Here is a 14,881-nt window from a genome sequence, read left to right on the forward strand (position 1 = left end):
TTCTTATAATCCATTTATACTTTAAGGCAAAAACTGATGACTCTGAAAAAGAGGAACAAAGTCAGTACAGCAGCAATAGTCTTCCTGTTGAGGATGAAGGAGAGAAGGTGGTGGCATGGGCACCGGCAAACCTGAGGGGCCGTGCAGACCCCAACCTGAACGTAGTGAAAATTGAAAAGTTATCGGATGATGAAGAAGTAGATATCACGGATGAAATGGATGAGCTGCTTTCTCATGCACCCCCACTGGAACCTGGCAAATCTAAATTAACTGATATTCCAAAGACTCCAATTCAAGAAACCAGAGGAAGAGAACACACTTTTTGGTCTGCTGGATACAATTTTGCAATTCCCCAGTTTGCAGAAGACAACTTTCAAAAGGCCGAGCAAGGCAAGGTAGAAGCACTGGAGTTTCCAGACATTGCAGCCACATGCTCTGAGAAACAGAGCGTGAATGGTGATGAATCTGTGAAATCAGTTTATCTGCAATTTAATGAATTTACAGAGAAAAGTGAGCAAGACAGGAAAGGGACCTTTGATGACACCAAGCAATTAGTTGATCAAGAACTTAATGAAGAGCAGAAGGACTTAGTTAATAATGAAATGCTTTTCCATCCTTCTTGCCAATTGGATGAAGAAAATCAAGAAGAAGCAGAGGAGCTTAAGCCACCTGATCAAGAAGTGGAAATTGATAGAAATATCATTCTGGGAGAAGAAAAGCAAGCTATTCCAGAATTTTTTGAGGGACGTCAGGCCAAAACACCAGAGCGCTATCTGAAAATTAGAAATTACATTTTAGATCAGTGGTAAGATAAATTGATTTCATTTTATAACATATGTGATTAAGGCTGCTGATGTGCTGTTTTGATGCAGTTAGAACAGTCATGGAATTAATGGCCTAGCTCAGAATGCTGCCAAAATTCTGATATTTTAGCTGTTTTCACAAGATTGAAAAGTAACAGCATTGGCTATGGATGGGGTATCCCTCCCCTCTTCCCTTTTTTCTTAAATATAAAGGAACATTCTACATTTCAACAATTAAAAAGTTTTGGAGCATTATGAAAATGGGTGTCCATTTTCAAAACACATGGCTAGAATTTATTCTAGAATTCTTTCTCCAGTTTTGTCAATTTAGCGTATTACACCAAAAGAGGGAAGAGAAAATAGAGTAATACTGGTTAGTGCACTACTTTGCAGTTGTTATCACACAGTAATGGTATGTAGATGGGATGCATATCACAATATATTCATGGGTCTGGTATATGTCTTCTATATTCTGGGTCCTGTCCTTCAGACCTTACATAAAATTCCCACGCAAGTTGTTCTTTAGTGATGTCGGTAATGTGTGTCCATTCTTCAGTCTGGGACAGGTAGGAGACTGAATTTATAGAATTTATAAAAATAGAAACTCTTAAGTGGCTATGTTAGAGCAAAAAGTGATAATCAAAACCATTTTTAAAATGGGTCCTTCTCAACAGGGAGCACTATTCAGAGTCTTCAGTATTGTACAGTTTGTCTTCATGGAACCATTTTAAGGAACCCATGTTTTTACTATGACAGGCTAATTTGCCGTGCAATTTGTTCTCCTGTAGCTTTGTTTTCTGAGTTTAACTGTACTCACTTTAAAAATATTACAGTATTCTCTCAGCTCTAGTTTAATTGCCTTATAAATTGATAACCTACTCACTAGTTCTGGAGCAGTTGCAAGCTCCCATATTTCTAGGGAAATTTTTCGGCAGACTTCAAAGCAGTAAATGTGCATGAAAGATAAAAAAACAGGATTATCACACATTAACCTACAAGTTGTTTATGCAGTTACTTAAAATAATTGTTTAATACAGTAGAACATGTGACACGGAATAGACACAAGTATTTTATTTTAACAAGATCATTTCATTTCAATAACTTGCTGCTCCCTGGCACCATTCATTTCCAGGGCTTATATTTTATGCTGTGTGGGGATATCTTTTTCCCTATGTATGTATTTGAATAAATCTGCACAGCCTCAAACACCATCATAAATTTGCATTTTTTTATTAAACTTAGATATCTGTATGAATACTCTGACTATTCCATATTTTGTTTTTCATAGAGTGTACTTTAGAAAACAACCACTCAAACAGTACAATCCTACTTCATGAGTAGCTTTTTGGGGGTGATTATAAGCCTGATACCACTAACATTCTTTGTCAGAGTGCTACACGTGTTAAATAGTCAGAATCTTCCAATAATTCCTGTAGAAAAAATACAAGGAAATTCAAATGGCTTCACGGGACAATTAAGCTATTTTTTTTTTCTTTTTACTGATCCATTTTCTTTTTGTTTGAAAATGTTCTATGGTTTATTTTAGGGAGCGATGTAAACCTAAATACCTGAATAAGACTTCAGTACGGCCAGGCCTTAAGAACTGTGGTGATGTTAACTGTATTGGACGGATACACACGTACCTGGAGTTAATAGGAGCAATTAACTTTGGTTGTGGTAAAAAAAACATTTTAATCTGCATCCATTCAAATTATAACCACGATGTTAACAATATCTGTTATTGGTCAGAAACCATTTTGATAAGCTCTGTATGTTACATGAGATATAAAAATCAAGGGAGAGAAAAATTTGTATTTTTCAAAAGAATTTTTTGAGTTAAATTCATTGCTGAGTACCTTCTGCATTCAGTCCAATCAAAACTATACATGTGGGTAGTCTTCATTCCATCTCCCTTTTTCTCTGAAGTCTCTAGTCACCCTTGATTCATGTAAGCTCTTTGGGGCAGGTACCTCACATAATGGCGTCGTGACCTGTTTGACCTCCCAACCCTGTCATCATGTAAATCCTAATGGGCTACTTGTAAGAGTAGGTATTAGTAGGTATCAAGGTTGCAGACTCTGGCTCTAAGATTATAGACCTTCTGAAAGAAAATAAATTGTGCTTTTGTTTTCCTTTTAAATTTTCAAAATACTTGGTGTCTTCAAGTACGGATTTTATCTATTGACTGCACTTTCTCATAAGATGGGAGAAGCATAACTTATTGAAAACTAGCAGTTTAACCTGTTTCTTTAGCTAACCTGCTATATAGTTTGAAGGAACCACAGGTGTCTTGTGCATGAACGTACATAATTCTCAGCCCCTCCTCATGTCCTACAGTCTGTACTATGCAATGTTCCTCCTCACTCTGTTGGTTGATGGCAGAACAAAGATTGACAGCCAGCCTGGGGCCAGGACAACCTCTTTGTGGATAACTTGAGTTCTCTGTCTCCACTCCTGGGCAAACATGGGGTCTCCTTGTTGTAGCAAAGCCTTCAGGATTGGACTAGCAAAAACATCTTGAATTTGACTAACCGGAGACTCCTAGAACTATGGGTTTCTAAGCAAGGTTTGCTTCAGACCATGTCTGGGGCCCCACTTCCAAGAAGACCTCTTAACTTGGCAAGAGGCTTCAGAAATTTACCCAGATATGGGAGACATGTACGTTGGACAAATGGATGCTACCGGCAATTCTGCAGGGTTATGCCATCAAACTTAGCAGTTCCCCAGAGATACATTCATATTTCCCAGATCAAACAACTTAACCAAACACCAAAAAGTAAAAGCCTTCTTGGCATTAGGGCGGTACAGCTGGAACCAACAAGACAGATTTTATGGGGTGTACTTGGTACTCTTAGTGACCCTAAAGAATGGGGACATGAGCCATCTTAGATCTCAAATCCTTCAGCAAATCCACCAGGTCTCTGAAGTTCTGACTGAAAACACTAAAGTCTATCATTACAACTCTATCACTCCAGTATTTAATGACTTCAGTAAATCTCAAGGAGGCTTACCTTCATGTGATAATCAGGGCGAGTCACTGGAAATTTCTGCCCTTCTGTTATAATGGGAAGCTTTTTCAGTACAGGGCTCCCCCATTCTTACTAGTGTCAGCCCCACGAGTCTTCACAAAGATCCTGGTGGTCTTGCATTCTCAGAGAAAGGGGGTATATGTTTCTCCCTTCTTAGGACAAGTACCTGAAAAGGAGACTATCAGATCGCCCTTCAGCATCTACAGGAGATTGTAATCTGCATCTGGGATAATGGGTTTCTGATGAACATGCAGAAGACTCTTCTCTAGCTATTTCAGTGACTTTTGCTTTTAGGAGTGATCATAGACACCATTTCAGAGGAGAGACAACAGAAGACCTCTTTAATTCACCAAGTCATCAGACATCCCTAGAAGTCCTTGATACAGCTCCTCAGTATGCTAGTTCCATGTGTAGATACTCTATAGCAGACCAGATTTCATCTAAGGATGCTTAGATGATTTTTTCTTATCATAGGAAGAAATTGCAATCAATCAGAAACAGAGAATCACAGTTCCAAAGTGAATCACTTCCTCCCTCAAGTGGTGGACTGAATCATCCTTAAGATTCCAACAGTGTGTCCAGTATCAGAACTGGTGAAATTCATGATCACCATCACAGCAAACTTTCATACATGGGGAGCATTCCTCAACAGGACAGTGGCTCACGGGACTTTGTCCAGTTTGGAGAAGAAGAGGCATATAAATGAGCTAGAGCTCAGGATCATCAGGCTAACCCTCCTCTACTTTCAAAAGCCAGTCCACCAGCATCATGTATCTCACAGCTGATGACACCACTACAGTTGCATACATCAGCCAACAAGGGAGAACTAAATCTTCCTCCGTCCACAAGGAAGTGATACATCTGTTGACTTTGTCAGAGAGTTATCTTCCCCCCTCTAAGCTATCCACATAAAGGCTCAGCAGGAAGGACCTGGAGCTTGAATCTTTCTCTATTTCAGGAGGTGTAGAAAAAGTTCAGGGCTCCAATCACAGATCTTTGCCTCAAGGGAAGGAATCAATGTTCTGTCTCAAAGGTGGCCCTAATGCTTACTTTATGGCTTTCTCCACGTACCTCTACTGGCAAGGATGAGAAAAAAGATAGTAAAGGAAAAGGCCACCATACTCTTGATTGACTCATATTGGCCCCACAGCTAGTAATTTTCAGCTTTGGAAGCCATCATTCTGGGATTCTCCACAGGTGGTGCTCTTGGCCCCTAGCTGTGCGTGAATCTTTGTTCTGCCTCCAACCGTTGGAGGAGGGAGAATGCCGCACCGTACAGACTGCTGGACACGGGGGGTCTTAGAAAGAAAAATCACAGATAAGAACAAAGTTTTCCTTTCTGAAAGTTGGTATGCTGCTGGGAGAGGACCAGATGACTATACTATTGCCTTATCATAGAGTAATACCTCCTCGTTGAGATTTTTATTAAATATGGAATTTTTATTTACCAGGATTAGTGGGAAATAACGTGTGCGCTCTGCATTCCTATAGAACAGGCTGTGTATAACAGACCACAACCCGCTGACAAAACACGATCCAAAGAAGGCAAAGACACCATAGAAGCATACCAGCTTGCTCAGCGTTTGCAGTCCATGGTAAGATGAAAATAAAAAATTGCATGTGTCAGTGATAGGGCCTCTTCAACTTTCACTTTCGATACAGGACATCTCTCTGAATTTCTTCTTAACCCATTCAGCTTCGATCACTTTCCTGAGCGTTCTTTGAGTCAGGTGTCTGCTTTAGCACCAGTGTTACTCTTTGTCGTACCTGTCCTAATTACTATTCTATTGCACAGTTGGTTTCCACTCCAGCTTGTCTGGAGCTAGAAAACCTAGCATAATTTGCCAATTGGCATCCATGAGAAAGCACTGGAGTGTTCTGTCAGCATGCAGTGAGGCTGCCTACGTTTTAATTTGTAAATTTACCAGGTTTTTGGAGTGACTTATTTAGAGCTCAGCATTTATAACCACGCATACATGGGACTTTATAAATAATTCATTGCTTTATTAAAAGAATAAGATTTGCAGGATAATTATGTAACAAGTGTATGTAATACCAAATTTTTATTTTGCTGTAAAGATTTTATGTGTTTAAATCCATTGGTGCAAGAAAACTAAATCAACCCCACAAAGGAAGTGATAGAAAAGAAAATCCATATATGAAATAAAAAATGTTATGCAGAAAGCATGAGCCATACCCAATATTGTTTGCATCATAATTTGCAATTATTTAGCAGTATACTTAGTCTTGGTAGTATTCGATTTAAATTGATGTCCATAAATGTTGATTTCAGCTGACACACTGAAATTGATGAAAAAAATATCCATAAGTAACAGCTGATGCAAGTGCAGCCTCCCGCTCCTGCACCTTGTGCTTGCAGGGATTGGGTAGTATTGGGTCTGTGGCACCATAGATTGAGCCTTCTGCAGCGGTGCTGTTATGGGAGTGAGTGGGCCTTGACAACGAAGCTGCAGAGAGCTTCTTGCATGGCTGCAGGGCTGATGATGCTTGATCCCTGCAGGTGCAGGGAAGGCTGAAGTCCTGCTTGGGGGGCAGGGCTGTTTGGCAACAGTATGGTTTTCCTGTAGCTGGCAGCTCATCTTCCACCTTCCCTTGTGGTCCTGTCTGGGTGTCTCTGCTCTGCCCTGCCATGACCGCAGCCTTCCCCACACCATGCGCCTGCAGGGAGTGGGTGTCACCTGTAATGTGGCAGCACAGGGAGCCACCTACAGCTCTGTTGTCACGGCCCTGCTCACTCATTCACTCAGCAACCAGGAGTGCGGGGGCTGTCCTGGCAGGAATTGTGGCCTTCCCTGCAGCCAGGGGCTCGTCATTGTCCTTGGAGCCTTAGCTAAGGGTCTTTGTTTCTCCAGGCCTCCCTGGTACCTAGCGCCTCAGTGTCTTGGGCCCCTCGGCCACACAAGGACCCCCATGTAGACGTAGTGTCAGTGCTGGCCTAACTCCAACTCTATCCTCCCACCGCCCAATTTCCCATAACTGTAAAAATAAAAACTCTTAAAAATTTAAAAATAAAAATCAATATTTCTTGAAATTGGGAAAAAAAGAGAGAAATCTTCCAAGCCCACATATAATAAACCATGCTGTTTGTACTAGCTGGATGGATCCATGGATCTTTACTCAGGTATTTACTGTACTGCTTAAGGAAAACCTTTCGGGATTTATTTTTAGAAAGGTTGCCAACTGTTGAGTATAAACCAAAGAAAAGAGTTCTATGTTATTCAGTGGGACTGTTCTGGGAGTCATAATGCTTATGAGCCACTGGCCATTTGGATGTCATTTTATGGCTGATTAAATTCAGCAAATGTCAGTGCTTTGACGTGCATGGATTGATGATGTTTGACTAGTATTTTACCTTCTTCCTACAGCGTACAAGAAGACGGCGTGTGCGAGACCCCTGGGGAAACTGGTGTGATGCCAAGGATTTGGAAGGACAGACATTTGAGGTAACTCTTGTATTTTTAAACTGTTCTGGTAGATATGGTTCTTGCTAACCATTTATCAGATGGTATCTCATCAAAGGCAGTAGAAAAAATGATTGCATAATAAGCATTAAAATTACATTTGTTCTTTTTGAAACCATGATTTGAAAATAATATTGGAGCAACTCTTAGGCAACTGTGCTAATATCATGGTGAATGTACTTTTGAGTATGCATGTCCCAAACTTGTACAGCTATACTATAAAGCATACACTATGTCATGGCATGGCCATAATGTTTCTTATTTTAATGTGCAGATTTCATCAGTCTTACTCTCATTCAGTGAAAAGTTGCTCTTCATTTCACATCATATAAATCTTTTGTTTATAAAAAATGTAGCTTTAATTCAACATTAAGGTTGAAATATCAAGCATTCATAAATCTGGAAAAGCAGAGTTAAGGCTGGGAGCTGAATTTGTGCTCTTTTGTGCTTATACCTTACAATATGGTTGCTCTTTATTCCAAATTGTCAACAATAAGAGTATGAGTTTATCTTAAAAAAAATTCAGATTGCTTATTTTAAACATTCTTCGTAACAAATAAAACTTATTTGATGCTTGCCTTGCTTTGTAGATCTTTTATAGTGACTTCAAAAATAAACCAACCTGAAGACTATGTACTATGTTACACAGTTTTTTTACATCACATACTGAGTTTTACATGTTGCACAAGAAAGAGAGAGGTGATAGATGTGTGACTGACCAGTTCCCACCTTTACCCTGGGTTTTTAGCTGTAAGACAGTGGGGGCTTTATAACAGTTTCAGTGAGTGGTTATCTTGGGGAAAAAATAGAGCGTTTGTGATGTACCTCGGAAGCACTGTTTTAGTAGACTAGACCTAGCAGTCACGGTTTCAGTCCTGATTCTTACACTGTTTACTGTGACCTTATTAAGGCTAGCTGAGGTGGAAAGAAAATTTAGGCCTTTTAGGTTTCCAGCCCTGTATTTATTCCTCTAGGGATAGAGTTCAGGAAATGTGAACAATGCCATCCCCGCCATTCCCCTCCCCAAAATTGTATGATATCCCAAACTGTAAGATTTTCCAGAGTTTTTTGAAGTGTTTGCAAGTTTAGATGACACTGAAGTACTTCGCAGAGCCATCAACATTCAAAGTCAATTTAGACTAAACAGAAAATTGTCTACTGTGCATCCACGCTCCTAGTGTTCTAAACCTTAGAATGAGCAGAGAAACTTAACAGATAATCCTACTCTTCCTGTGTGGAGAAAAATGTGTGACATTAATGACATCAAGATTACTGAACTACTTTCTTTCAAACTCAATTTGTTTATTAGATCTCACTGAAACCTAGAGAACACATGCAGTTTAAACAAAATCCACTTTTCTGCCATTGAGTTATGTATGTACACAATGTCACTCACAAGACAGCCACGCTTCATGATTGAGGCAAGCATGGGCTCTAATAACTAAAATGTTTCAATGGCTTTGGCTGCTGCATCTACCATTTTCTGCAAAGAATGATCTTTAGGTTGAGACAATGTGGAAAATTTCAGCACCAAAGAGGAACTGCTTTGAGAAAGTTTTGACCAGCTGATTATAATGGAGGTAGTACTTGCACATACATTTGACAGTGAAGGCTTGTGTGAGATGTGGATGCCATTACTTGAACTCTGACTAGATCAAGCCTTGGGGGATGATAGGAAGAGTCTCTTCCATCTTCCTGCAAAAACAGATCTATGTGCTAATGTCTCTGTCACTATTTTCACACTGCATGGTATATTCTGGCTGTTTCAGTGCATGATGAGTGATCCAATGACAAAAGCTGCTAGCATGGCAGGGTGCAAATTAGTGCCCGGAATCTAGGTATTTTGAAGGAGCCTGGCAATCATTACTGATAAAATTTGTTTTTTAGCATCTCTCTGCTGAGGAACTAGCAAGAAGGAGAGAGGAGGAGAAACTTAAACCTGCAAAACCTTCTAAAGGATCAAGACAAATAAAAAGGTTTTCTTTTTGTGTGCTGTTTGCTCTACAATCTCTCTTTTGGAAATAGAGATAATAATTGGCTTGCATAGATTCAAACCTAAATGTTGTGAATCATTACTATGTAGACATATGTGCTTTGCAATCTAGATTTTTTAAAAGTCTGACATCACAGTTGTAAATTACAAAACTTTACTGGTGAAATTCATGGGTGTAAATCGCAAAATTCCAGTAATTGGGGAGCAGTCACTGGAGTCAGGGAATGAGCAATTCCAACAAAGAAGGAGCTGTTGGGAGAAAATGTGATTTATTTAAAGACTTTTTTTCATTGATTGTCCTTATCTTTAGAGAAATTTTCTTTCATTTTGTAGTTCCTTTGATCCCTTTCAGCTGATACCTTGCTGTTTCTTCACTGAAGAAAAACGAGTAAGTACATATTCATGAATAATCAAGAACATTCATTTATTTACTTACAGGATGTCTCTGATACTCATTATTGTTTGTCATTTCAGGAACCATTTCAGGTGAAAGTGGCTTCAGAAGCACTTTTAATAATGGACTTGGTAAGGATTAAGCATTGTTTTATAATGGACTGAAGTATATATTTTGATATAGCCCCATTTTTCTCATTAGTTTCCTTCCCATTGAGAACTAAAAGCAAGAGTCTACTACAGGAGAAATCCCAAACTGCTGCATCTCTTTAGGGTTGTGTCTATATATTTTACTGTAATAATAACCATAGTTTATGCGAGTTGTCTACCAACATGAATGGCTGTTAATGCCTATTCTTGTTCCAGATGAAGTCACTGGAGAGTTGTCACTGACTTAAATAAGAGTAGTATCAGATCCGTACTCAGTTCCATTTCTCCCAGGATATCCATCTTCTGTGATAGCTGTTGCTCCAAAAGAAACATCTCTTCAGTGTGCATGTTGCCACTTTGGAATCCATTGGGATCATTACTCTATTTGCCTAGCAATCCAGAAGATGATTCAGTATTTGCGTATTCTCTTTATAATAACAAAGTATGCCAGGCCAGGCCAGGCCAGGCCAGGCCAAAGTCTTCTCAGTTTTGACACAGCGTTCCTGGTGTTAAATGGTGACAGTTTCTCCAACTAACAGCACCTCATACATACTTAATACTTAAATGGGTGGCAAAGATAATCTTTATTTATTTACTTTAAATTGAAACACACAGTATTTCAGAGTCTTTATTGTTCTCAGTTTTCCTTCTAAACCTTACTGTGAAAGAACCTGTGAAGACAGTGTTTTATAATGTAAATCCAAGATTAGCAACAGTTATGAAAATGGATATTTTAACAAATATTTTAAGTAATGTGTTCATATTATATATCTTTAGCATGCTCATGTTTCTATGGCAGAAGTAATAGGCCTGTTAGGGGGAAGATACTCTGAAGCTGATAGAATTGTTGAAGTAAGTTGTTGGGTTTTTTTGGGTTTTTTTTTTTTGGGTGGGGGGGGGTCAGTGTTCATTCTGCATTTCACTAAAAGTATTGGTTAAATGTCTTATATTAAAAAAGTGTATTCAAGAGTTAATGTCCTACAGATTATTGAATTAGTTGTTCTTTAATCTTAAGAAGTTGAAATTTGAAAAGTTAATTATTGTAATCTTGACATTACAAAATTTAAGATCTCGTAAAAATATCTGGCTGTCATATCTTTTCTACGCTTGCATAAAATCTAGTATTTAACATTGATTTATGATTGGTTTAAATGTTTTCACTCAATGTTTCCATTTCTACATATGGGGATGTTATTTACAGATTTGTGCAGCAGAACCATGCAATAGTCTCAGTACAGGACTACAGTGTGAGATGGATCCAGTGTCTCAAACTCAGGCCTCAGAAACCTTGGCTGTTAGAGGGTACAGTGTTATTGGGTGGTACCACTCTCACCCTGCTTTTGACCCCAACCCTTCGATACGAGATATTGACACACAGGCTAAATACCAGGTACTCTTTGTGTGTATGTTAAAAAAACTTTTCATTTCTAGTATTTATAATTTAATATGCTTAATGCAGTAATGGTTCTGGGTTGCACCATTGAAAATCATTTTGGTTGTAAATTGATTTTTAGCTTTACAGTGTCTTACAGTGGTTAATTTAGAGATTGTTTAATTGAAATTGAGGAAAGAAAGGATAATAAATTTAATATTCTATATTTACATTGGAGTGGGGTAACCTGTTTTTCAGATTTTTAAGGATTTATTAATGTGTCTCTCTACCTTCTATTTTTTTAATATAAAAGATAGTTGGAAGAGGAGTTTGTATTGCACTTAGAAAATATATTACTAATTTTATTTTTTCCTTCATTTAGAGTTATTTCTCCAGAGGCGGGGCAATGTTCATTGGAATGATCATAAGTCCTTATAACCGAAATAATCCTCTTCCATATTCCCAGATTACTTGTCTGGTTATTAGTGATGAGATTAGTTCTGATGGCTCATACCGTAAGTATCTGAACTAATTACTTTTACCCCACTCCTCTTGATCCTTCAGGATTTTAGGTGGAACATTTATATTCTCAACATTTGAACAAGGGTTTGAAGGATTCTCTCATCTCTGAAGTTGGGCAGCTTTCCCTGGCAAATGGAGGGGCTTAAACCATCAGTTCCTGCATAATCTCACTTTCACTTTAAAAAACCATTAGTATTTTGTGACGTCATGAGTGTAAAGAAATACTTCCAAGTATACAGAGATCTAGTGTTGTCTTCATGGCTGCATACAGACATGTATTGTCTCTGTTGCTGCTCATGGGTTTCCCAAATCACAGCCAAGTGAAGTTATCAAGACTGGTCAGTTTCTCTGTTGGTATTCAGAACTCTTTGGACACCAGTGAAACCCTTAAGAATTATGTCACTTTCACTCTGCTGCTTCAGAAAACTATGAGCAGACACAGGGTGGTGGTCCTCCTCCCTCCATGCCTATCACAGAGATCTAGAAAGAGGGGTGGAGAAGCAAAGAAGAGAGATTGATGAAGGGGTAGAATAACATGAGGCTCCTTTTCAGCAGTTGGGAATTTGGTGTGCAGAGGGGGTTCACACTAATCATACCTATCAGCCAGAGGCTAATATGAAAAGATGTAGTCCTAAACAGATTCCGGGATTGATAACTTGGCAGGAATCCCTGCTCTCTTCCCCTTGCCAGCAGTACAGAATGGGCTACTTATAAGGATGTTGCCCATACACCTTGCAGGTTTGCTCCATTCCACCCAGTCTCACATATCAATTCTGGCTGGTAGGTTTATTCTTTTGGCTAGTAAGTATCCCTTAAATTTATCAATTCTTGACTTGGATATTTTGATAACTAATAAATAGCATGTAGGGAGGCAGAATGTTGATGGAAAAACCCACTAACACCTCACAGAAGAATCTGAATCCCATTCCATGAAGACACCTTTCATTTATTCTCATCTCATGTCCCTTTTTAAAAAAATTACTAGAGACACTTTGTTAAAAAAAAAAAAAAAATTACAAGGACTATAAGAATTGATCTGTTTCCTGTGTTTACTCCCTTGCTGATCTGAGGCAAAGTCACAGGATAACAGTCCATTAGTAGAATTAATTTTTCCTGTTCCACAGTTCATAAATGCTGCCCCCTAACTCAGCCTTTGCCTCCAAACATCAGGGACTTGAATCTTGCAGTGTTGGGGAAGATAGATAGATCTGACACTTCCCTCATTATGTTTTATAATGGCCTGTAGTGAGGACAGACCAACCACCTGGAATGTGCTTCCCAATGCTGTGGGCAGAGTGTAGATGACCTTTTTGTGGTACTCCTTGATTATCATACTGACAGCGTCGCATAGAGTAACCCTGGTCCTGCCATCTTGACTTTCCTATGACTCAGAGCTAAAGTGCCTGTGACTGATACTTGGCCTTAGTCGTTGTCGTCTTTTTGTTACGTAAATTGCGGAGACGACTTGTTTTCAGGTGGCAAATAGATATAGTACAAGGAGGAAATACATTTTTCTTAAATGTAACCTTTTGGAAATCAAACACTGGCATCTTATTGGAATATTAACCATGTGGCCACCTTCCCAGTTAGTACATATAGAAACATAATTCATACACAGGTCTTAAAAAACAAATCTGTTTCTTTCTATACAATTGTTCCTGTTAATTAAATAAATCACAATATTAGATACATAGTATATTTTTCTGTGTCTTTCATGATGCCTCAGTGATTCCGTAAGGGTTTGCGAAGCACTCTAATAATTGCATTAGTCATTGGGTTTTTTTTTTCATATTTAACTCTGGTGCAGCTATGTTCTGTTGTGGCAAAAATATGTGAGTTCATGGGAAATGGACAGAAATTGAAGTTTCACATCAGTGATAACTATTTGAGTGGATGAACATTCTTGCTCTTGAAAGTCCATTTTGCACTGACTGAACATTTTTTTTAAAATGTGAGGTGTTTTCACAATAAATTGTAGCTATTGCCTTCTTTTTCTTTCCTTTGAGGTTTTGAATGAAGGTGTGCGAATCAGCTCATCATATTCTTGTGGTCCTGAAAAGACTTATTTTTAATGTTTACTAGAATTTACTGTCTTCACTCAGGTTATCTGGTAACTGATTTGTGGGCTAGTAGTCATCCTCTTGCATTCTGTGTATATCGCTTTTTAGGTTGGTTCATCTATGCCCATCCTTAGTAATGTAACTAGAAGTTTTAAAACGGAATTTCTTGCTTAGAAACTTAACTTTCCTTACTGTCTCTTACCCTCCCCCCAAACTCGGGTAACAGTCCGTCACCATAGTATCAGCCACCACACCTTACTTGTGAATAAAAAAGAATACATATTACCCATGTGGTTTAATCCACAGGAAACACTGGGACACTAGCCAAGAGATGAGAAATGTGACCTTAAATATAAAAAAGTGGAGATAAATTATAAAATGTTTAATTTTGCTGTTTTACTATTCTTTTGCAGAGGTATTTTGTTTCGAAAGTTTAACCCCAAACAAAAATGTGGTATAATTTAATGAAAAAAACTGTTTTTCTATCAAACTTAAATTTGAAGCCTTAAACTAGCTGACAGTGTCACTTGAACCTGCTTAGTTTTGGTAAGTAATAGGTTTGCAAGTTATTGTTGCTGCAACAAGCATAAGTAAAGTATGAACAGTTGCAAGGAAGGAAGGAGATTGCTTCCAGATTTGAAGAGGAGTGGCAGGTATAAGGGAACCAGGGAGTAATCATGTTTTAATGATTTACAGGCCTGCCTTACAAGTTTGAAGTTCATCAGATGTTGGAAGAACCTCAGTGGGAATTAGTGTTTGAAAAAACAAGATGGATAATCGAAAAATACAGGCTCTCTCATAGGTGTGTGTGTTTGCTTGCAATATACTTGTTTTTAAGATAAGCCAATTTACAATTTTTATGTATTTATTATTAGTATTTCAATAGAAAACAGATTCGTCCATTTTATCCAACCAAGACTTTTTATATTTCTTCCAATAGCAGTGTCCCCATGGATAAAATCTTTCACAGGGATTCTGACCTGACCTGTTTGCAAAAAGTAAGCATTTAAATTTTTAAAATGTCGCTTCTTTTGGAGTAATCTGAAACATCTATAATCTCAGCTATGAAAATCACAA

General features: G+C 38.4%; 1 protein-coding gene across 5 annotated transcripts in view; it reads left to right on the forward strand.

The window, feature by feature from the left end:
* Positions 1-14,881, forward strand: part of MYSM1 (Myb like, SWIRM and MPN domains 1) — a 30,710-nt gene that overhangs the window by 11,190 nt on the left and 4,639 nt on the right. For 4 of the 5 annotated variants that reach the window (XM_074961652.1, XM_074961650.1, XM_074961648.1 and 1 more), the window contains 12 exons: positions 27-805; positions 2,350-2,480; positions 5,324-5,427; positions 7,219-7,296; positions 9,202-9,290; positions 9,641-9,695; positions 9,782-9,832; positions 10,628-10,702; positions 11,052-11,240; positions 11,605-11,737; positions 14,501-14,606; positions 14,745-14,802. In XM_074961652.1, coding sequence (XP_074817753.1) covers positions 27-805; positions 2,350-2,480; positions 5,324-5,427; positions 7,219-7,296; positions 9,202-9,290; positions 9,641-9,695; positions 9,782-9,832; positions 10,628-10,702; positions 11,052-11,240; positions 11,605-11,737; positions 14,501-14,606; positions 14,745-14,802 — 1,848 coding nt within the window. The remainder of the gene's footprint in view (positions 1-26; positions 806-2,349; positions 2,481-5,323; positions 5,428-7,218; positions 7,297-9,201; positions 9,291-9,640; positions 9,696-9,781; positions 9,833-10,627; positions 10,703-11,051; positions 11,241-11,604; positions 11,738-14,500; positions 14,607-14,744; positions 14,803-14,881) is intronic. The other variant, XM_074961649.1, reaches the window with a different exon arrangement.

This window comes from Natator depressus, chromosome 8 (genome assembly GCF_965152275.1).
Source record: "Natator depressus isolate rNatDep1 chromosome 8, rNatDep2.hap1, whole genome shotgun sequence".
NCBI lineage: Eukaryota > Metazoa > Chordata > Testudines > Cheloniidae > Natator > Natator depressus.